At 36.6% G+C, this 23,413-nt stretch overlaps 1 protein-coding gene across 1 annotated transcript; it reads right to left on the bottom strand.

The window, feature by feature from the left end:
* Positions 1–17,197: 17,197 nt before the first annotated feature.
* Positions 17,198–18,096, bottom strand: LOC125873765 (uncharacterized). Its single transcript, XM_049554626.1, has 3 exons — positions 17,821–18,096; positions 17,637–17,741; positions 17,198–17,230 (listed from the first exon to the last, which is right to left on the bottom strand). The coding sequence occupies exons 1-3, from the start codon at positions 18,094–18,096 to the stop codon at positions 17,198–17,200; spliced, it is 414 nt and encodes a 137-aa protein (XP_049410583.1).
* Positions 18,097–23,413: the final 5,317 nt, after the last annotated feature.

Genomic DNA, 23,413 nt, shown 5'->3' with positions numbered 1-23,413 from the left:
TTCTAAAAGAATAGAGTGAATGAGAAAGATAAGGAATTTGGAACTGCTAAGGAAATGGGGTCGGATAAATAGTTGGGGAGTTAAATAGTCTTTTTGGGGATAGAGGGACTTGAACCCTCACGATTTTTAAAGTCGACGGATTTTCCTTTTACTATAAATTTCATTGTTCCCGATAGTGACATATAGAACGGGACTCTATCTTTATTCTCGTCAGATTAGTCAGTTCTTCAAAAAATCTATCAAACTATGGAGTCAATGATTTGATCTACTCCAAGCAAAACTGAATCTAACTGTCTGAATTAAAGCCACTAACTAACTAGAGATGTTGGGACATGCCCCAGCTAAGTCTAGCAAAACTAAAACTAAAAATATTGAAAATAAAGGAAAACATGTCTATCATCATCGAAGAATGAAGACTCACCACTAATACTGCTGAACTAGAGATTGGGAACCGATCTATGCCTGATCTGAATGTTGAGGACCTAACATACATCATAAGAAGATATAGCGCAGAGTATGCATCAGTACTTGAAAGGTACTGAGCATAATATATAGGAAAAAACTTAACAACAATACATAACTGAAATAGGCATGCTGAGCAATGATATAAGATGAACATTATGAATATACTGAACATACTAAACATGAACTAAACTGAATGCAACTACCAAGTACATAACATGTTGAAACTGAATACTGAGATATAACTGGTAACCTGGTCAATGCACTAGAATCTGACTGTGGGAGCTACTAATAACCGACATAAAACCATGCAAGCTAAATGTGGAGTCCGATGTATCGCCCCATCGAGAGGACACAATATACCTTGTTAGGGGTATAAAGGCATGAGTGGCGTGATCACTAAATATGATGCCCACAGAAGGGACTTAACCTACAAGGGCATGTAGTTCTGGGACTATGAGGATGACTGACCCTAGTCCACTCGATATTAAGCCTACTCCCAACTAGAATGTATAAAATGCAACATAACTACAACAAACTGGATAATATAAGATTTTGACGTGCTAACTGAAAATGCAGCATTAAGTACTAATAATGAAACATCTGTAAACTGATATGCATGTATATTTGTTTAAACTGACCTAGAAAATGTAATTCATGAGCTAAACGAATCTACACAACTAGGGTTCTGAATTTCATGTAAGAATTAAGCAACATAGTTACGAAAACGTAATATTCTGATTTGGATTAGTGATAACGTCCAAATATACTTATTGAAAAGAAATATAAACGATCGTATGCAATATATTTACCCAACTATGAGTCGGGGTCGAACTCACAGAAAATATGGAAGAATATTGTCAATAGTAAATATTTAACTCGATAGTCGTTATATAACAATGGGGGGATTTAATTTGAAATAAAATCAAAAACAATAAAAATAGCTTTGAACTAAATATTTATTTATATTCAGATTATTAAAGTAATGAGGAATGTGTTCCCCATAAGCTCATAACGCGGTAATCCTAATAATAACAATCATTTCCTACTGTATTACATGCGAAGTGATAAGTTAAGTATCTCTAAATCCTTGGTCCTAGAGAATTTCACCCCGCACCTTAGTCCGGCTACGTTTGTATAATTTACTAACCCTTACCTTTACCTCATATTAGACATCACATCGATGTATGGCTTAGTTTTCACCCTCGCACCAATCGACATTAGACTATTAGATAGTATCACAGTAAATCTATGTTGATAATTATTTTCTCGTTAATTACCTCTTTGGTCCGGTAAGTAGTAACGAGGCAAGTTCTAACGTAGGCCACCGTTAAAAAGACTTTTAAACGAAAGAATTATCAATGCATGCAATAACACTATTTAAGAATTACTTAGTTACTATTAATACTTTGTTAATCGTTCGTGGTTCCCACAACCTTAGTTATGAAATTTAGCTACTCATTATCTCAAAAACACAATCAAAATTTATTAAAATAAATATGTTTGTGTTAATCATAAAAAGTTAAGAACAATAGCTAAACTATCTTTTATTAATCACGAATACAAATAAATAATAAAGGAGAAGAAAGAATAAACCACAATTATCCAACCTCTACGGTGGCTCTTCCAAAGTTTCTAAGCTAGAAGAAAATTTATATTGTGTATTGTTCCTTGATTCTTGGCTCCCCTTAAGAATAATTTTTCATCCCCTATTTATAGATAGAGAAACCCTAAATAAAATAAATGCATTCAAGACAAATTAGGAAAACAAAACCCAATTAAATTGGGTTTTCCACTGTACGCATGATTTCTGGAATTTCACGTTGCTCGCCACCTTTCAATATAATAGGAGCCCTCCTGCTGACACGTGGCAGCAGTAGTACGCAATTGCAATTGCATTTTGTTTGCAACCTTTTTCCTCATATATACAAATATATTATTTTATTAAATTAAATTTATTAAGCCATCTGGTTGATTTCCTTCCTGAACCTTTCATCTTTAATTCGTTTTAGCTCCAAACTTCTTCATTTTTCAATCAATTTAATCCTACAAATAAAATATACTATTTAGCACAATTCAGTCCCCATCATATTGAACAAAGTTGTCCAAAACATGCCCGTGAACCTTGTATCCCTATCACTCACAATATTAGCTGGATCACCAAAGTACTTAACCACATACTTGTAGAACAATTCAACACGAATCTCAGATGAACACAAATTAGGTGCAGCAATGAAAATAGAACATTTCAAAAACCTATCATCCATGACCATAATAGATGCCATTCCATCTTCCTTAGGAAAACCAGAAATGAAATCCATGCTTACCGACAACTAAGGCCTTTCAGGAATAGGTAGGGGCTACAACAAACCAACTTCCTTTTTACGTTCAGTCTTGTCCACTTCACAAACATGGAAAGTCTTCACGTACACCTCTATATCATCTTCCATCTTTGGCCAGAAATAAACATGGGATAGAAAAGCTAGCATCCTTTCAACACCGGATGTCCAACCCAAGTAATATCATGCGCTTCCTTCATTAAGTATTTTTGAAGTCCACCACCATATGGTACAAAGATTCTCCCCCCTTTAAAATGAAGCAGATCATCCTCGATCCAATACCGTCTCATTGTCCCATCTTACACTTGACCCATCCATTTAACATATAATAAGTCGTTCACAGCATACAACCTGATTCTATCAAGAAAATTAGTCTTAAGTTTCTTAATTGAATATACAAGCATGCTGAAATATTCTAAATGTTGGAAGCAGGCTGAAATAATTCTATGTGTTGGAAGCAAGTTAAAATATTCTAAGTGTTGGAGGCAAGTTAAAATATTCTAAGTGTTGAAAGCAAGCTGAAATATTTTAAGTGTTAGAATATATTTTAATTCGAAATATATTCTATCTCTTAGAATAATTAGTGTTGAAACTTAGTTTGAATTTTGTGATGAAAAGTATTGGACACATGTCAGATATAATCGCCGATGTAACCGTTGTAACTGCCTTGTGCAAAAAATTTATAATGGGTGGAAATTCGTCTAAGGAAAATGAGAAATGTTTTTGTAACAGCCCGTATTATGCATATGCTTGTTCTATTCTTGTGATACTTGACATAGACTTATAGTATAGGTGAGGGACCATGTTTCTTATATGATTATTATTGGTTTAAACTAGCTCAAAAGGTGATGTGATGCCTTGCACGTTGCAACATGTGTACTGCAAGTGATAACACCAGCGGAAATATTAAAACTCGAGACGGGAAGGTGGTAATTGGGCTTAAAGTTGAAAGTTAAGTGCTAGGTTGAAGAAAAAGAGATTAATAGTTAGAAAATGGATTAAAATAGGAGAGCTGCTCGCTTGACTTAACTAAGCTAGTAGGTGCATCACCTACTTTGACTTATTGACCAGTCCAAAGAACCAAGTAGGTGCATCACCTACTTGAACTATATGGATCTAGTTAAAAAGGCCAAGGTTTATAGATCAGATTTGGGCCTATGCTAATGGACTCACTTGATGCCCAAACTACGTTAAATAAAACAAAATGAAATGAAAGCCCAACACCCAAATCTGTCAAGGCCCAATATTTAAGCCCGAGTGAAAGCAAGTAAGTGAATCACCTAGTTTGACCTTTTGAGATGCTTAACGTACATAAGTAGGTGCATCACCTACTTGACCAATTAGTGGTTTAAAATGAAGCTTTCTAGTAGGTATTCTTAAAGGTGAAGAAAGCTCAATATAAAGATATATTGGCTGCTATTCTCATTCATTTTAACACACATTATTGAGGATTAACTCCAGCTCTTTCTCTCTCTTTTCTCTTAAGGATTAAACAGCAGCCTTAAACTTCTTCTAGGGTTCTTGAAGAAACCCTCATCTCTGCAAGACAAGGTAAGTGAAAACACTTATAGATTTAGCTTAATTCTCCCATGGATGATTAGGAAAACATGTTATTCATGCTCAAGTATAGGTATAAAGGCATAATATTTCAAGAAGCTACTGCTCACTTCCTTGGTTATTAAGATACTTTTTTCTTCTTCTTTGGTTTAAGTGTGAAGGCAAGTTGAAGTTCTAGAGGAATTCAAGTTATAACGAGAAGTTGCAGAAATTGAGGTAAGGTGACTGCTCCATTTTCTTCCTCCTTATGTATGAGTTTGAGTGAGGAATTAGGGGTGTGCTGTCATAAAGAACTCAAGGGGGTGGTGAGTTCAATAATTGGTTGGTGATAAAAACATATTTGAGGTTGTTTTATGTGTATTGTTGTTGGTGCAATTTGGGTAATCTTAGAAAAGGATATATAATGTATGTATTGGGCAAAGAAGGAGGGTGTGGTGATACACATTGTTTAAGGGTTGTACAGGCTCATTCTCCATCAAAGTTAGCTACTGTTTTACGAGGATCACGGTATGATAGCTGCTAATTTAAATTTATCATGACTTATATTATAGATTAAAACCTGAAAGGGGAGGCTGAATCGTGATAGTTGTATTGATTAGAGGATAAGGTATGTAAGTCTATTCGATTCAATATTCTTCGGCATGAAATCTGATACTTGAGATTAATATCAACAAGTGAATTTTCTAAGTTCTATTCCCAGTAAAGGAAACATAGTGGCAGCATATGATTTCCAAATAGCTAACAATATTTCCCTCTCTCCTTAGTGCATAGAGTGACTTCATTATATGTTCATTACTCTATACTTGTGTAATTATCCTCATATGTCCTGGTATAGAAATGGTATTTGCAAAAGCAAGTTTGGTGAATCCTCATCTTAGTCAATTGAAGTCAATTGTGTCATTTAAGCTCACAAGTAATGCAGTGATGTTACATAGCTCCTTATGTCATTTGTTACTGCCTTAAAGTATTATTTTCATGTCTTCTACTACTTCCATAGTCCCAAATATCAAAAATGATTTTGACCACCAAAACAAAAATCTCAAAGATTAAAGAATCTAAGTAAAACAATCTGTATAATTAAGGGTGGAAGTTCTGGGGCGAAAGCCTAGCATGGGCCGATCCCAATTAGTATAAAAGGGTGGCAGCTCAGGGGTGAAAGCCTAGCATGGGTCATCCTCTTCTACCACTGATCAGCTGGTCATTCGTATCAAATGCCTTATAAAGATCATAACACACACAAAGGTAAAGACAAGAATGTAATATACATGAATTCACAAGAGTTAACCAAGGTGGTCTTCTGTTTTGATATATGCACACATATATTGATACTTGGTTTCATTGAAGTCCTATTTAGATATGTTATTGCCTTACATATATTGATACTTGGTCTTCAGTATAGTTTCTCGTACTGAAGTTCCTCGCGGGGGACGCTGCATTTCTTGTTGCAGGAACAGGTACTTCAGCTAGTAGACCTCCGCAGTAGGAGCACACGACACTCAGCTACTTTTGGTGAGCTCTAGATTGATTCGGAGCTTTACTGAGTCCTTGGTAGATTCATTTTGGTATTGTATCGTAGTTAAGGGTAAGGCGGGGTCTGTACCGACCTACTCTAAGGTTTTCTATCTTTTAGAAGCTTTGTAGACTTATGTATATGCTTCAGTTGCGTCTTAACAAGTTGTGGCCTCAACAACCAAGTCTTATATTATTTTTTTTGAAGAAACATGAATATTTTATTGATAAATATGTGGGTACAATTTTGTTCCTCCCTTGATTCTAATCTCCTAAGATTTATCCATGATTCGAGGGCCATTAGTAGCATGTTTCTCGAACTAGAATGATTTAGATTTAACCTCTATATGAATATTCCATGACTTTTGTAGAATATTCGAGATCTTGTACTTTGAAAACACCCAAGAATTTATGGGATATTTTGAGATGTCTTTTAAGGGAATTTAGTACCCTTTATATAGGCATAAACTAGGGTTTTGGGTTGAGTAACCTCCAAGAATTTTAATTGAAACTAAACACATCTTCTAGAGCCCAATTCGAATTGAACAAGTCTTGTGGAGTCCGCAAAATTTCAATGTCTACAAATGCCCCCTGCTTCAAGGCTAGTCGAAGTATAGACTCGATGAAACTCAAAGATGAGGCTTGATGTACTCATTCTTCCACCTTGCAGCTTCAGATTTTCAAATTTGATTTAAGAGAGAAGAGATGAAGGGCAGATTTGGTCCCACTGGGCGTGCCAATTTGTTTACAACAAATTTTAAATATATAGAAAATAAATAAACCACACAAATAAAATATGAAGAAACATGAATATTTTATTGATAAATATGCGGGTACAAATATGTTCCTACCTTGATTCTACTCTCCTAAGATTTATCCATGATTCGAGGGCCATTAGTGGCGTATTTCTCGAACTAGTATGATTTATATTTAACCTCTATATGAATATTCCATGACTTTTGTGGAATATCCGAGATCTTGATCTTGTATATAAGTTTTGGGTCTACTTATGTTGGTTCGTATTGCTGCATCCTATGTGAACTTGTCACAAGATTGACATAGTTATATGCATAGTAGGCATAGGTTACATGTTGGTTCTCTCGAGCCTTTAGGGCAGTGGGTGCCTGTCTGTCTTAATGGGATTTGAGGCGTGACAAAAGTGGTATCAGAGCAGGTCATCCTAGGGAGTCTACAAAGTCGTGTCTGTGTAGAGTCTTGCTTATGGATGTGTTGTGCACCACATTTATAAAGAGGAGGCTACGGGACATGTAGGAGTTGTCTCTTTTCTTTCATTTCGTAGACCGTGTGATAGAACCAAAGTTGTAGGTGAATCGTATTTAACTTCTGAATTCATTATAGAAAAGATGCCGGTTACGAGAAGGAGTAAAAGTACAGGTAAGCGAGTAGATGTGGTTGCCCAAGAAGGGACCAGCCAACCACAACTAATAAATCTGTTCAAAGTGAGGCTCAAGATGAGTCTCTTTCACAGACTTCCCCGACCCCTCCGTCTCCAGAAGATCTAAGAACGGAAGTTGCACCTCAAGAACCAACTATTAATGCTACTGAGCAAGATTTGAGGAATGCAGTCCAATTATTGACTCGTATAGTTACTGGCCGTGGACAAAGGAAAGAAGGTCCAGTTGTAGGTACTGGTGGTGTAGATAGAGCAGCTGGCACGCGGATACATGACTTCCTTAATTTGGACCCTCCATCATTCACCGGGTCAGATCCTAATGAGGATCCACAAGATGTTATAGATCAAATCTAACGCACTTTGGATGTTATGCATGTAAGTGATAAAGAAGCTCTTGAGCTAGCAACATATAGATTAAAGGGTGTGGCTATATTGTGGTATGAAGCTTGGAAGCAATCTAGGGGAAAAGATGCACCTTCAGCTATTTGGAAATAGTTCATAAAGGCATTCCTTGACCATTATCTGCCATTAGAGATCCGAGAGGCCCGTGCGGATCAGTTCTTAAATCTCCACCAAGGAAATATGAGTGTGAGAGGGTACAGTCTCAAATTTAATTCCTTGGCCAGGTATACTCCTAATGTAGTACTACAATGGAGGATAGAGTTCATCGATATGTGGATAGATTAGATTCATATATGGTTAGAGATTGTACCATTGCTTCGTTGAATAAAGATATGGATATAGCAAGGATGCAAGCTTTTGCGCAAAAGGTGGAGGATCAAAGGTAAAGAAGAAGGACACAAGAGTCGAAAATAGGGCATTCTAAGAGGGCCAGATCCATGGGGCAGTTTACAACATCCCAAGGTGAGTTTAGGCCTCGATTTTTTAATAGACCGCCTAGGCCATCATCTTCCTACTCTACAACTAGTGCCCCACCTAGGTTTCAAGAATCTAGGGGCAATCAGTTTGGGCAAAGAGGTGAAAGCCAAGGTTCACGAACAGCGGAGTACCAAGAGCAGGGAAGTATGAGCCAATCAATACCTCATCGAGAGTCTTGCAAACAATGTGGAAGGAATCATCTAGGTGCATGTACGTTTGGGACAAATGTTTTTTTTTGGTGTGGTACACCGAGTCATATGAGAAATTTCCCTCATAGGGGTGTGGGTGGTATGGCACAACCTACTAGATTAGTTGTTGCATCATCATCATCAGCACCTTCTTTGGGTAGGGGATTACCTACTGGTCATGGTAGAGGATTTAGAGCAGCAGCTAGTTCTAGTGGAGTTCAGAATCGCACATATGCCCTAGGGGATCGACAAAATTTAGAAGCCTCGTCGGATGTGGTTACAAGTACATTGTCCATCTTTTCACATATTGTATATGCATTAATTGATTCGGGGTCTACACTATCATATGTTACTCCATTGATTGTTGAAAAGTTCAAAAGAACACCAGAATTATTAGTGAAGCCATTTGAAGTGTCTACACCGATTGGTGAGTCTATTATAACTAGAAGGGTTTATCATAATTGCATTGTAACTGTTTGTGATCGTGATACATTAGCTGACCTTGTTGAGCTAGAAATGGTAGATTTTGATGTTATAATGGGTATGGATTGGTTAGCTTCTTGTTATGCCATGGTAGATCGTCGAACTAAGATGGTGCATTTCCATTTTCCAAAAGCAGCAGTCCTTGAATGGAAAGGTAATATTGGGGCACCAAGAGGTAAATTTATTTCTTATCTTAAGGCAAAAAATATGAATACATATGTCATCTAGTGAGAGTGAAAAATATAGTTGCGGAGCCACCAACTCTTCAATCCATTCCGGTAGTGAATGAGTTTCCTGATGTATTTCCTGAAGATCTTCCAGCTTTGCCTCCAGAATGAGAAATGGAGTTTGGTATTGATGTGATTCCAGATACTCAACCTATATCCATTCCTCCGTATAGAATGGCCCCAGCAGAATTACGGGAGTTGAAGAGTAATTAAAAAACTTTATTAGAAAAAAGATTCATAAGGCCTAGTATGTCCCCATGGGAGCACCAGTTTTATTTGTATGCAAGAAAGATGGCACGTTAAGAATGTGTATCGACTACCGGCAGTTGAATAAGGTAACGATTAAGAACAAATATCCCCTCCATAGAATTGATGATTTGTTTCATCAGTTACAAGGTTCTAGGTGTTATTCAAAGATCAACTTAAGCTCAGGTTATCACCAAGTAAGGGTCAAAAACAAAGATATTCCCAAGACAACTTTGTGGACACGTATGGTCATTTTGTGTTTTTAGTCATGTCATTCGGGCTAAAAAATGCTCCAGCAGCTTTTATGGATTTGATAAATAGAGTGTTCAAGCAATTTCTAGATGTGCTCGCGATAGTATTTATTGATGACCTTTTGGTGTATTCAAGATCAGAATATGAATATGCTAATCATGTGCAGCAGGTTTTACAAATTCTTTGTGATCGTAAGTTGTATGCAAAGTTCTCAAAATGTGATTTCTAGTTGAAATTTGTGGCATTCTTAGGTCATATTGTATCTGATGAAGGAATAAGGGTTGATAACCAGATAGAAGCCGTGAAAAACTGGCCAACACCTACAACGCCTACGGAGATCCATAGTTTTTTTGGATTGGCAGGTTAGTACAGAAGGTTCGTTGAAGGATTCCCTTCCATTGTTGCACCCTTAACTAAGCTAACACACAAAGAAACTAAGTTTCAGTAGAGTGATGAATGTGAAAGAAGCTTTCAAGAACTAAAGAATAAATTAACTTTTACATCTGTATTGGTACTTCCAGAAGGCACGGAAGGCTATGCAGTGTATTATGATGCTTCGGGAGTGGGCTTAGGTTGTGTATTGATGCAGTATGGTAAAGTAATAGCTTATGGCTCAAGGAAGTTGCAGCCACATGAGAAAAATTATCCAACCCATGATCTAGAGCTAGCAGCAGTTGTCTTTGCTTTGAAGATATGGCGCCACTACTTGTATAGAGTTCATGTTGACATATACACTGATCACAAGAGTTTGCAATATATCTATAAGCAAAAGGACCTAAATCTGAGCCAGCGAAGATAGGTGGAGCTATTAAAAGATTATGACATTTATATCTTGTATCATCTCGGGAAAGCAAATGTAGTAGCTGATGCGTTAAGTCGTAAAATAATGGTAAGCTCTTATGGGCAGTATGTGGAAAGACAAGGAATAACTAATGATCTATGTCAACTAGCTAGCTTGGGGGTTCGCCTTCTTGAATCTCTAGATGAAGGGGTTATTGTTCAAAATGCGGCAGAATCCTCATTAGTAGTGGAAGTGAAAGAGAAGCAGTACATTGATCCTATTCTATTAAAGCTTAAGGAGAATGTACAACAGGGTATTACAAAGGTATTTGAGCTTACATAAAAGGGAGTACTTCGATGTCAAAACAGATTGTGTGTACCTAATGTAGATGAATTAAAAAATAGGATTATGATGGAAGCACATCATTCGAGATATTCTGTCCATTCGGGGTCAACAAAAATGTATCATGACTTGAAAGAAATGTATTGGTGGGGGGACATGAAGAAGAACATTGCGGAATTCGTGGCTCAATGTCCAAATTGTCAACAAGTAAAAGTAGAGCACCAAAAGCCCGGAGGTTATATGCAGTGTATAGAACTTCCAATTTGGAAGTGGGACATGATCAACATGGATTTTGTCACTAGTTTGCCTCGCTCATTTCAAAAGTTTGACTCCATATGGGTAATAGTTGACAGACTCACCAAATCAGCACACTTTTTGCAGGTGAAAACTACTTAAACAGCTTAAGAGTATGCAAGGTTGTATATTAAAGAGATAGTTCGACTACATGGAGTGCCCATCTCTATAATATCTGATAGAGGAGCTCAGTTCATTGCAAATTTTTGGAAGTCATTTCAGAAGAGTTTGGGAACACAAGTGAATTTAAGTACAGCCTTTCACCCCCAAACAGACGGTCAGGCAAAGCGTACAATTCAAACACTGGAGGATATGCTGCAAGCTTGTGTATTAGACTTCAAGGGTAGATGGGATGATCATCTACCGCTTATTGAATTCTCTTATAACAATAGCTACCATTCAAGTATTAAAATAGCACCTTATGAAGCTTTATATGGTAGAAAATGTATATCCCCAATTGGCTGGTTTGAAACAGCTGAAACTACCTTATTTGGGCCAAACCTTGTTCATCAAGCTATGGAAAAAGCCAAGGTGATACAACAGCGGCTAGAAACAGCTCAAAGTCGACATAAGTCATATGCGGATGTTAGAAGGAGAGGACTAGAATTTTCCATAGGCGATTGGGTGTTCTTGAAGGTGTCACTGATGAAAGGGGTAACGAGGTTTGGTAAAAAGGGGAAGTTGAGTCCACGCTACATAAGGCCATATAAGATTATCCGAAGAATTGGCCAAGTTGCGTATGAGTTAGTGCTACCTCAAGAACTTTCAACCGTTCATCTGGTGTTTCATGTATCAATGCTTCGAAAATGCGTAGGTGACCCATCTCGTATTACTCCTACTTAAGATGTACAAGTTACGATAGATCTCACTTATGAAGAATTACCCATTGCTATTCCGGATCGACAAGTTAGGAAGTTAAGGAATAAAGAAGTAGCTTCTGTAAAAGTATTATGGAGGAACCAGCAAGTAGAAGAAGTTACATGAGAAACGGAAAAAGCAATGAAATTGATGTATCCTCATCTCTTCTAGACCAATGAGAAAGATGAAAATGTTGAGTTGAGGCGTTAACAAGTAAGTATAAGAATAAATGTTTAATGTGAGTAATAGTAATACTTAGGCTTGAACTTGTTTGGGCTGGATAACCACGCTAACATTTGAGGACGAATGTTTTAAGGGGGGAAGGATGTAACAACCCGTATTATGCATATGTTTGTTCTGTTCTTGTGATACTTGACATAGCCTTATAGTATAGGTGAGAGACCATGTCTCTTATATGATTAGTGTTGGTTTAAACTAGCTCGGAAGGTGATGTGATGCCTTGCACGTTGCAGCATGTGTACTACAAGTTATAACTCCAACGAAAATATTTAAACTCAAGACGAGAAGGTGGTAATTGGGCTTAAAGTTGAAAGTTAAGTGATAAGTTTAAGCCCAAGTGAAAGCAAGTAAGTGAATCACCTAGTTTGACCTTTTGACCTGCTTGATGTACATAAGCAGGTGCATAACCTACTTGACCAATTAGTTGTTGAAAATGAAGCTTTCTAGTGGATATTCTTAAAGGTGAAGAAATCTCAATATAAAGATATATTGGCTGCTATTCTCATTCATTTTAACAAACATTATTGAGGATTAAGTCCAGCTCTTTTTCTCTCTTTTCTCTTAAGGATTAAATAATAACTTTAAAGTTCTTCTAGGGTTCTTGAAGAAACCATCATCAATGCAAGACAAGGTAAGTGAAAACACTTATGGATTTAGCTTAATTCTCCCATGGATGATTAGGAAAACATGTTATTCATGCTCAAGTATAGGTACAAAGGCATAATATTTCAAGAATCTACTGCTCACTTCCTTGGTTATTAAGATGCTTTTTCTCTTCTTCTTTGGTTTAACTGTGAAGAGAAGTTGAAGTTCTAGTGGAATTCAAGTTATAACGAGAAGTTGCGGAAATTGAGGTAAGGCGACTACTCCATTTTCTTCCTCCTTTTGTATGAGTTTGAGTGAGGAATTAGGTGTGTGTTGTCATAAAGAACTTAAGGGGGTGGTGAGTTCAATAATTGGTTGTATGATAAACAAATATTTGAGGTTGTTTTATGTGCATTGTTGTTGGTGCAGTTTGGGTAATCTTGGAAAAGGATATATAATGTATGTATTGGGCAGAGAAGGAGGGTGTGGTGATACACATTGTTTTAAGGGATGTATGGGCTCATTCTCCGTCAAAGTTAGCTGCTGTTTTACGAGGATCACGGTGTGATAGCTGCTAATTTAAATTTATCATGCTTAATAGTGTAGATTAAAACCTGAAAGGGGAGGCTGAATCGTGATAGTTGTATTGATCAGAGAATACCGTATTTAAGGCTATTCGATTTTCAATATTCTTCGGCTTGAAATCTTATACTTGAGATTAATATCAACAAGTGAATTTCCTAAGTTCTATTCCTAGTAGAGGAAATATAGTGGCATCGTATGATCTCCAAATAGCTAACAATATTTCCCCCTCTCCTTAGTGTATAGAATTACTTCATTATATGTTCACTACTCTATACTTGTGTAATTATCCTCCTATGTGCTGGTATAGAAATGGTATTTGCAAAAGCAAGTTTGGTGAATCCTCATCTTAGTCAGTTGAACTCAATTGTGTTATTTGAGCTCACAAGTAATGCATTGATGTTACATAGCTCCTTATGCCATTTGTTACTGCCTTGAAGTATTATTTTCATGTCTTCTACTACTGCCATAGTCCCAAATATCAAAAATGATTATGACCACCAAAACAACAATCTCAAAGATTAAAGAATTTAAGTAAAGTAATTTGTATAATTAAGGGTGGCAGCTCAGGGGCGAAAGCCTAGCATGGGCCGATCCCAATTGGTATAGAAGGGTGGCAGCTCAGGGGCGAAAGCCTAGCATGGGCCGATTCCAATTTGTATAATTATGAGGACCGCATCCCAGGGGTTAAAATGCCTAGCATGGGTCATCCACTTCTACCACCGATCAGTTGGTCATTCGTATCTAATGCCATATAAAGATCATAACACACAGAAATGTAAAGACAAAAATATAACATACATGATTCCACAAGAGTTAACCAAGGTGGTCTTCTGTTTTGATAGATGCACACATATATTGATACTTGGTTTCATTGAACTCTTATTTAGATATGTTATTGCCTTACATATTTAGTACATTTTCTCATACTGACGTCCCTCACGGGGGACACTGCATTTCATGTTGCAGGCACGGGTACTTCAACTAGTAGACCTCCTCAGTAGGAGCACACGACACTCAGCTACTTTCGATGAGCTCCATATTTTTCGTAGCTTTACTAAGTCCTTGGTAGATTCATTTGGGTATTGTATCATACTTAAGGGTAAGGCGGGGTCTGTCCCAACCTACTCTAAGGTTTTCTATCTTTTAGAGGCTTTGTAGACTTATGTATACGCTTCAGTTGCGTCTTAACAAGTTGTGACGTCAACGGCCAAGTCTTGTATATAAGTTTTGGGTCTACTTATGTTGGTTCGTATCGTTGCATCCTATGTGAACTTGTCACAAGATTGTCAATAGTTATATGGATAGTAGGCAGAGGTTACATGTTGGTTCTCTAGAGCCTTTAGGGCATCGGGTGCCTATCTATCTTAATGGGATTTAAGGTGTGACAGTTTTGGCCTTAGAAAAAATTGTGAAGTGTTTTTCCTGTATTGATTTTGATATTAATAAATGTTGGGAAGAGTTCCGTTGGCTGTGTTGTTACTTTGATTCGCTACCTAAAAACTAAGTTAAGTATTTCTATACTTAGTTAAATTTGTGAGAGTGTAAGGCTGAAGTTTACACAAGTTGTAGACTGCCTAGGAGTGTTGTTAACGAAAAAGCTTCTTCACATCGTACATACCACACCCATTTAACATCCTTCTTCAACAAATTGGTCAAAGTTATTGGGGGCGTGTTAGTGCAGGAAGGTCATCCAGTGGCCTTTGAAATTCAAAAGTTGAATGGTGCAGAACAAAGGAACTCGACTCATGAGAAAGAAATGGTTGATGTTGTACATTGCTTGCAGGTTTGGGGAGTCTATCTGCTTGGAACTCGATTTATGGTGCGGACTGACAATGTTGCTAATACATTCTTCAAGACGCAGAAAAAGTTGAGTCCAAAATAGGCAAGGTGGCAGGAATTTCTGGCTGAATATGAATTTATGTGGGAGCATAAGCTGGGGAAACACAACCAAGTCGCTGATGCACTAAGTAGAAAGGAGGTATTTGCTGCTGTATATTCTATTTTCAAAACTTGAGACTGATTTCCTTGATAGAATTAGGTTGTGTGCTATGAACGACTCATTATATGTTAACTAGATGGGTCAAGTGAAGGATGGGACAAAGAGACGGTATTGGATCGAGGATGATCTGCTTCATTTTAAAGGGGGCAGAATCGTTGTACCAAATGGTGGTGTACTGCGCAAAGACTTAATGAAGAAAGCGCATGATACTACTAGGGCTGGACATCCGGGTGTTGAATGGATGCTAACTTTGCTATCCCGTGTTTATTCTGGCCAAAGATGGAAGATGATATAGAGGCGTACGTGAAGACTTGCCATGTTTGTCAAGTGGACAAGACTAAACGTAAAAAGGAAGCTGGTTTGTTACAGCCCATGCCTATTCTTGAAAGGCCTTGGTTGTCGGTAAGCATGGATTTCATTTTTGCTTTTCCTAAGGTAGATGGCATGGCATCTATTATGGTCGTTGTTGATAGTTTTTCAAAATATTCTATTTTCATTGTTGCACCTAATTTGTGTTCATCTGAGATTGCTGCTGAATTATTCTACAAGTATGTGGTTAAGTACTTTGGTGTTCCAGCTGATATTGTGAGTGGTAGGGATACAAGGTTCACTGGCAGGTTTTGGACAACTTTGTTCAATAAGATGGGGACGAAGTTGAAATTCTCTACTGCAAATCATCCACAAACAGATGGACAGACAGAAGGATTAATCATTTACTAGAGGAATACTTGAGGCACTATGTGCAACAAGTCAACGGAACTGGGTTGCTTTATTAGACACTACGATGCTTTACTACAATCTGCACAAGTCGTCAGCGACAGAGATGAGCACTTTCAAAATTGTTTTAGGCAAACACCCTATGACACAATTAGATGTTGCTAAGACCAAGAACTAGGGGAAGTGTACAACAGCGTATATGGTTGCAAGGGATAGACTTCAAGTGTTTTCTGAAGAACAAGACAGCCTGCGCAATGCTCAACGGCGCATGAAGAAATATGTTGATCAACGTCGTCGCTCAGTAGAGTTCAGTGTGAGTGACAAAGTGTTGCTGAAACTTACTCCTAAAATCTAAAAATAGATTGTAACTAAGAGTAGACATTGGGGTTTAATTCCTAAGTACGATGGGCCATTTGAAGTGGTCAAAAGAGTAGGTGAAGTTGCTTACATATTGAACCTTCCATAAAGGCTAAAGATTCATCCCACTTTGCATGTGAGTCTTAAAACCTTACTTTGCAGATGCAGATGATCCGGACAGGAATAGATCGAAGAGACATCCTCCATCAATACCTACACAGTTTGATGCTGAGATATAGAAGATCTTTGATCACTGGGTTATGGGCACAACTAAGAAGAACAGAAAGATTGAGTTCTTGATACATTGGAAAGGCAAGAGTGTGCACTACTAAAAAATTGCACAAAACGACTGTCAAAAGAGATCGACTCCGTCGCTTTTTTGGTCAAAATCGACAGAAAAGCGACGCAGTCATTTCCGTCGCTTTTTAGCTCGACGCTTTTGAAAAAGCGACGGATTGCGTCGCTAAAAAGCGACAGACAATGTTGTTTTTAAAAAAGTGATGCACTGCGTCGCAAAAAAACGACGGATTGCGTCGCTTTTAGAGAAGGACTACATCTCTTCTAGCGATGGACTGAGTCGCTTTTTTACTATTTTTTGTTAAATTTTTTTAAAAGAAGCGACGGACTGCGTCGCTTTATTTTAAATTTCTAAAGGGCGACGCAGTCCGTCACTTTTCTGGAAATTTATTTTTTGAAAATCCCAGAAAAGAGACAGATAAAAAGACACTGTCCGTCGCTTTTCTGGAAATTTTATTTTTAAAAACTCAAAAAAGCGATGGACAAAATCACGTTGTCCGTCGCTTTTCTGGGTTTTTAAAAAAATTAAAACCCAAAAAAGTGACGGACTAAACCACGCTGTCCATCGTTTTTTCTGCAATATTTTTTACAGTAGCAGCTCGCAGCTTCTGCTGCCCACCTGCAAATGCAATTCAATTCAATTCTACACTATTCAGCCCAATCAAACACACACAATTATAAACAATCTAAACAAAACATAAAACAACAAACTTAAAATAACATTCAAAAGTATCTAAATCATAAATTAAAGACTTATAAAGTCTTTTAAAATTTGTTTTAAAGTTTCAAAATGTTCATAAATGTCTAGAGATCTAAACTAGGGAGTGAGATCTACATAATCATCCTCATCACTCTCATCGTCGGTGTCAATTGAACTGAACTATCTAGATTCTCAGCGACGTACTTATGAAAGTCATTCTGCATATTAAATATAAATATTGACATCAATATATATACATATCATAAATATATTCACTATTGATATATATTATTCATATTAAATAACTTACAAAAGTTCATTCGGCCCTTTCCTCCACCCACACATCCGGATCCGACTCATTTTCTTTCTTCCTGGCATGAGTCTTTTTGAAAACCTCTGATTCAATGGGAGTGCGTCCCAATTCTTTTTCCTATAAATAAAAATTGAAATTTATAACCATATATATGTATCAACTAATTATTTATTTAAAAGTTTGAATTAGAACTTACCATCTCTCGTGCAATTGTTCCAACCGTCTTTGCACCTCCGGTGTGCAACGAGCCACCTTTAAGACTGCCTCTAGCCATTTTGGCTTGATCTGATATTGCCTTAAACTTGTATGTGTTCCAATAGTGACCTAATTCATCAAAAACATGAGGCAACATCCAATCGGGACGTTCACCACTATCCCGAACGCTCTTTAGCCAGCTAGACAGTCTGACGGATGCCTTCCTCTCAAATGTGGTCCCAATGACCAAATTGTACCTCGACTCCCAAGTACACATAGTCTGTAAAAAATTGAATAACGTTAATTAAATCGATAGTAAGAAAAAGTAAAGTATACTAAACTTAACTAAAAAATATATACCTTAGAGTTATTAAGCATTGCCTAGCGTATACTGTTTGGAATCTCGCTCCAAGAGTGATAAGCTTGTGTATAGAGTCTTCTAACACACTCTTTTAAAGCCCGGGCAGCATCCTTTGCAGGATGTCACCTGCAAAACACATAATAAATATGTTAGTTCATGAATAATATATTAAAGTATAAGAAATAAATAAAATAAACTAACAAATAGATAACAAAACAAACTGACGATGATCCATCCGGCTCAATCATGACTCTACCAAGTCTGTCCTTCTGGCCAGGAGCTAGAGCAGACATCGTATCATGTGGTGTAGCACTATGTGCAGCTGTAGACGAGGGTGATACATCAGGATGCACAAAACGCTGAGTCAATGGAGGCGTACCGGCCATAGCATCTGACTCCTCACTACTAGAATCTCCAAGCCTCATGGTAGATAACTGAGGAGATGTACTTGTGGGAGATGGATTACCTACCGATAAGGGTCGTGCTCAACAAATAGCCTGAAAAGGTAGGTCCTCATAGCGTCGTGAAGGCAATGCATGTGAAGTAGATGAAGCACCGACTGGTCGAAGATAATTAGGGTAATATTGCCGAGGATCCGCCGTACCAAACGGAACAGCAAATAAATGAGTATCATGGTTGATGCGCTCTGGCGCAGAAGAAATAGATCCTGCAATATCCTCAGGATCTATCGATCTCCTAGACTTTTTCTTATTAGCCTGTTTAGTCTGGCTAACTCCAAGATGCTTGCGATGTCTATCACCGTCATCGCCTAATGACATCTGTATGCAAATTTACATGTATAATATATATAAAAATCATAAATTAAATAAAATTAGTAAAATACACTTACATATGTACTAGCTAGCTTTCATTCTACACTATTCCTCCTCGCTTGTTTCAATTCCATCATTCTCCCATTCTTCCTCCTCAGTTGTTTCATTTTCATTATCGTCCCATTCTTCGTCATCAAATGATTCATTTTCCTCATTCTCGGATATTTCTTCCTCAACATTCAATATCTCATCATCAGATTCTTCTTCTAATATGTGTTGAGGATGTTGTAGTGTGGTTTCCAATTCAACATCAACTTGTTGTTGAACAATTGCAACATCATTTTGATACGCCACATCTAAGACATTGTCAATTTCAATTCTTCCCACAGGCTTACTTTTCATAACAACCCACCAATCAGCTTTGTCTCTACGCAATGGATATGAAGCGTAATACACTTGTTTAGCATGTTGTACAATAATAAAAAGATCATAACTTATGTATTTCCTGGTGTGCGTAACTTCAATTATATTATGTTGATGGTCCACCTTTGTGCCTCTATGTGATGGGTCAAACTACTCACACCGAAACAATACAATTTTCTTATTAGGCCAACCTGAATACCTCACTTCAATAATCTCTTGAATGACACCATAATATTCAATAGTTTGACCAGTACCATCAACATCACCTTGTATATAGACACCACTATTATTTGTTTTCTTGTTCCTAGATACTTCTTCAGTTTAAAACTTAAAACCATTGAAACAATACTTATTCATTGCCAGTACTTGAGATTCAGGTCCAAGGGCTACTTCTTTCACTAATTGCAAATATTGGACACTTGAGTATTCATCGTAAACCTACGCGATTGTTATTTCAAGTAATATAATTTAGTATAACATGAATATATTATTAAATACTTAGTGATTGCACACTTACATAGTTCCTCAGCCATTTGAAAAATTCTGTATAGATGGCTTCATTACCCCATGTGTTTACGAACAAGCTGATCATTTTACATTCAAGTATTTCGTTAGTTAATGATCACTTATTAGTATGTAATTTAATAACATATTTTTAACACTTACTTGACATATGATTGAATCTCTGGACAATTAAGCAAAATATGTGTCACAGTTGATTGCATTTCTATATCTGTGAAGCCTCGCTTTCTACGCTTTTTAGATCCTCGACCATTTTGACTAAAAATTTATATCGGTGGAAATAATGGATCAATATCGCCTTCATCATTGCGATTGGGCCTGTTTCTCCTACATGACACATCATGACCAAAGTAATAAGAATAAAAATCACATGTTTCTCTCCCAATATGTCCTTGAACAAATGATTCTTCGATCCTCCCCCTTTGCTTAATCGTTTGCTTTGAACTACCAATTTTTCTGCATGCATATATGTATATATGTGTTAATATATAAAAGACTTGGCGAATATATATAACTTAGTGAATATTTCAAATGGATACATCCATCTTGTTTGAACCAGACCTCCGAGGCGGGCCTCTTATACAAGGTGAATTGGAAGATGCTCCATCACATCAAAAAAAACCACATGGAAATATCTTCTCCAACTTAGTAGTAGAGACAAGAATATTTTCCTCCATCCTATCTAAACTACTGTCCAACAACTTTCCAGAACACAAATCTTTAAAAAAAAAGACTTATCTTTGTGATTGGTTTCCATATCCTTTCGGGTAGATGGCTAAAAGCGATAGGAATTAAAGTTTCCATTAACACATGACAATCATGACTTTTCATACCTATCAATTTTCCTTCATTCATATTTGCCCGCTTTCCTAAATTCGAAGCATAGCCCTCTGGCATCCTCAAATTTTTAACCCACTCAATAATTTCACGTTTCTCATCCAATGTGAATGAAAAGCTGGCTTTGGGCTTAACTATTTTACCATTCTGTAATTCCTGCAGCCATAACTCTTTTCTCCTACAATATTCCTTTATGTCCATTCTACCTTTTGGATTGTCTTTTGTCTTACCCTTAACATCCATCACTTTGTTAAACAAATTGTCAAAGTAATTTTTTTTCAATGTGCATCACATCTAGATTATGTCGTAGCAGATTGTCCTTCCAATACGGCAACTCCCAAAATATGCTTTGTTTGGTCCAATTATGTTCAACACCATATCCAGGAAGTCTAGAAGGTGAAGCTTCTGTAACTTTAGGTAATTGAGAAATTCTCTCCCAAATTTGATGCCCTGTGAGTAATGGAGGTGGGGGGTCACTTTCAACCTTATTTTTCCTAAATGCATTCTTCATTTTTCTAAACTCATGGTCCATTGGCAAGAACTGGCGATGACAATTGAACCATGTATTTTTTCTGTCATGCTTTAAAGTGAATGCCTTACTATTTTCCATACAATACGGACATGCTAGCTTTTCAGCTGTCATCCAACCAGACAACATTCCGTATGCAGGAAAATCATTAATAGTCCATATTAAAGAAGCACGCATGATAAAATTCTGCTTAGTTTAGATATCATAAGTCAAAACGTCTTCAAACCACAATTGTTTGAGCTCATCTATCAATGGTTGTAGATAGACATCAATCAAACTTTTTGGATTCTGGGGACCTGGAATAACAAAACTTAGAAAGATGTAGGGACTGGTCATGCACATTTCAGGAGGAAGATTATACGGAGTAAGAAATACCGGCCAACATGAATAAGGCGAAGCCATCTGAACACAACCCCAATCTAACATTTCTTGGTTCACTAGCAAAATCAGGATATACATTATCAAAATGCTTTCATGCTTCACCATCAGATGGATGAGACAAGACACCCTGTGGCCTTTTATATTCACGATGCCATCTCATATGTGGGGCAGACCTCATCGATGCATACAACCTCTTTAACCTAGGAATGAGAGATAGATAATGCATCGCCTGAACTAGGACCATCTTTCCAGCCGGAGTCCTCTTATAACGAGTATGTCCACAAAACTTACAATTTTCTAATTCACTATTAGTCTTGTAAAACAACATGCATCCATTAACACAAAAATGAATTATGTCATGAGTCAATCCTAACTTGGACACCAAACGCTTTGCCTGATAGAAGTTCTTTGGTATATAAAACTCCGAATTAACTAGTTCACCCAAAAGATCAACCATTGAGTCCATAGCAGCATTAGGAACATTCCAATTTGATTTAATATTCATTAATTTAACCGCAACTGACAAGGCAGAATGCGGACTCCCTTCACATATTGGACGACTAGACTCTTCTAATTGATGATAAAGCTTTTTGCTTCTTCATTAGAAGCTTCATCAAAATATTGTTCAGGTTTCATCCCACCTTGAACCCTGAAAGCATAATTGATCATTTCATGAACCCTATCATGTTCAACTCTAACTTGTTCAACCCTAATTTGGCCATGTGGTGCAACCATATTATATACATCAACAAGCATCGAATTATAAAAGATACCATCCAATCCATCACTTTCTCCATGATCAATCCATACAAAATATATAGGCTTAAATCCATTACGGTACAAATGAACCATAACTCTATCTTGTTTAAAAAAATTTAGGCACTTACATGCACTACAAGAACACCTAATCAATCCATTAATCTTGAAAATGCCAACTGTCATTGTATGTTCAATAAAATTTCTAACACCGTCAATAAACTCATGTTTCAAACCAGCACCAGTTTCATAATGCATATTATACATCCACAAACGATGATCCATCTACAAAAATATAGATACTCAATTATATTATAAATAGAATTTAATAATAATTTTACTAGTAGTAGTCCAAAAACTAGTTTAGTATTGACAAAATCACAATATTTAATTTAACTTATTTAAACAACTTAACAACTTTTTAACTTGAACTAGTTTAGTTTTGACTAAATTCCAACAACTAAATCCATCAACAAAATCACATTATTTAATTTAACTTATTTAAACAACTTAACAACTTTATAACTTGAACTAGTTTAGTTTTGACTTAATCCCAACAACTAAATCCATCAACAAAACCACAATATTTAATCTAACTTATTTAAACAACTTAACAACTTTAACTAGTTTAGTTTTGACTTAATACAACACTAAATCCACCAACTAAACCACATTAATTAATTTAACTTATTTAAACAACTTAACAACGTTTTAACTTGAACTAGTTTAGTTTTGACTTAATTCCAACAACCAAATCTATCAACAAAACCACATTATTTAATTTAACTTATTTAAACAACTTAACAACTTTAACTAGTTTAGTTTTGACTTAATACAACACTAAATTCACCAACTAAACAACATTAATTAATTTAACTTATTTAAACAACTTAACAACTTTTAAACTTGAACTAGTTTAGTTTTGACTTAATTCCAACAACTAAATCCATCAACAACACCACATTATTTAATTTAACTTATTTAAACAACTTAACAACTTTAACTAGTTTAG

The sequence above is a fragment of the Solanum stenotomum genome, chromosome 8, assembly GCF_019186545.1.
Source record: "Solanum stenotomum isolate F172 chromosome 8, ASM1918654v1, whole genome shotgun sequence".
NCBI lineage: Eukaryota > Viridiplantae > Streptophyta > Magnoliopsida > Solanales > Solanaceae > Solanum > Solanum stenotomum.
This window is presented reverse-complemented; position numbering and strand designations above follow the sequence as displayed.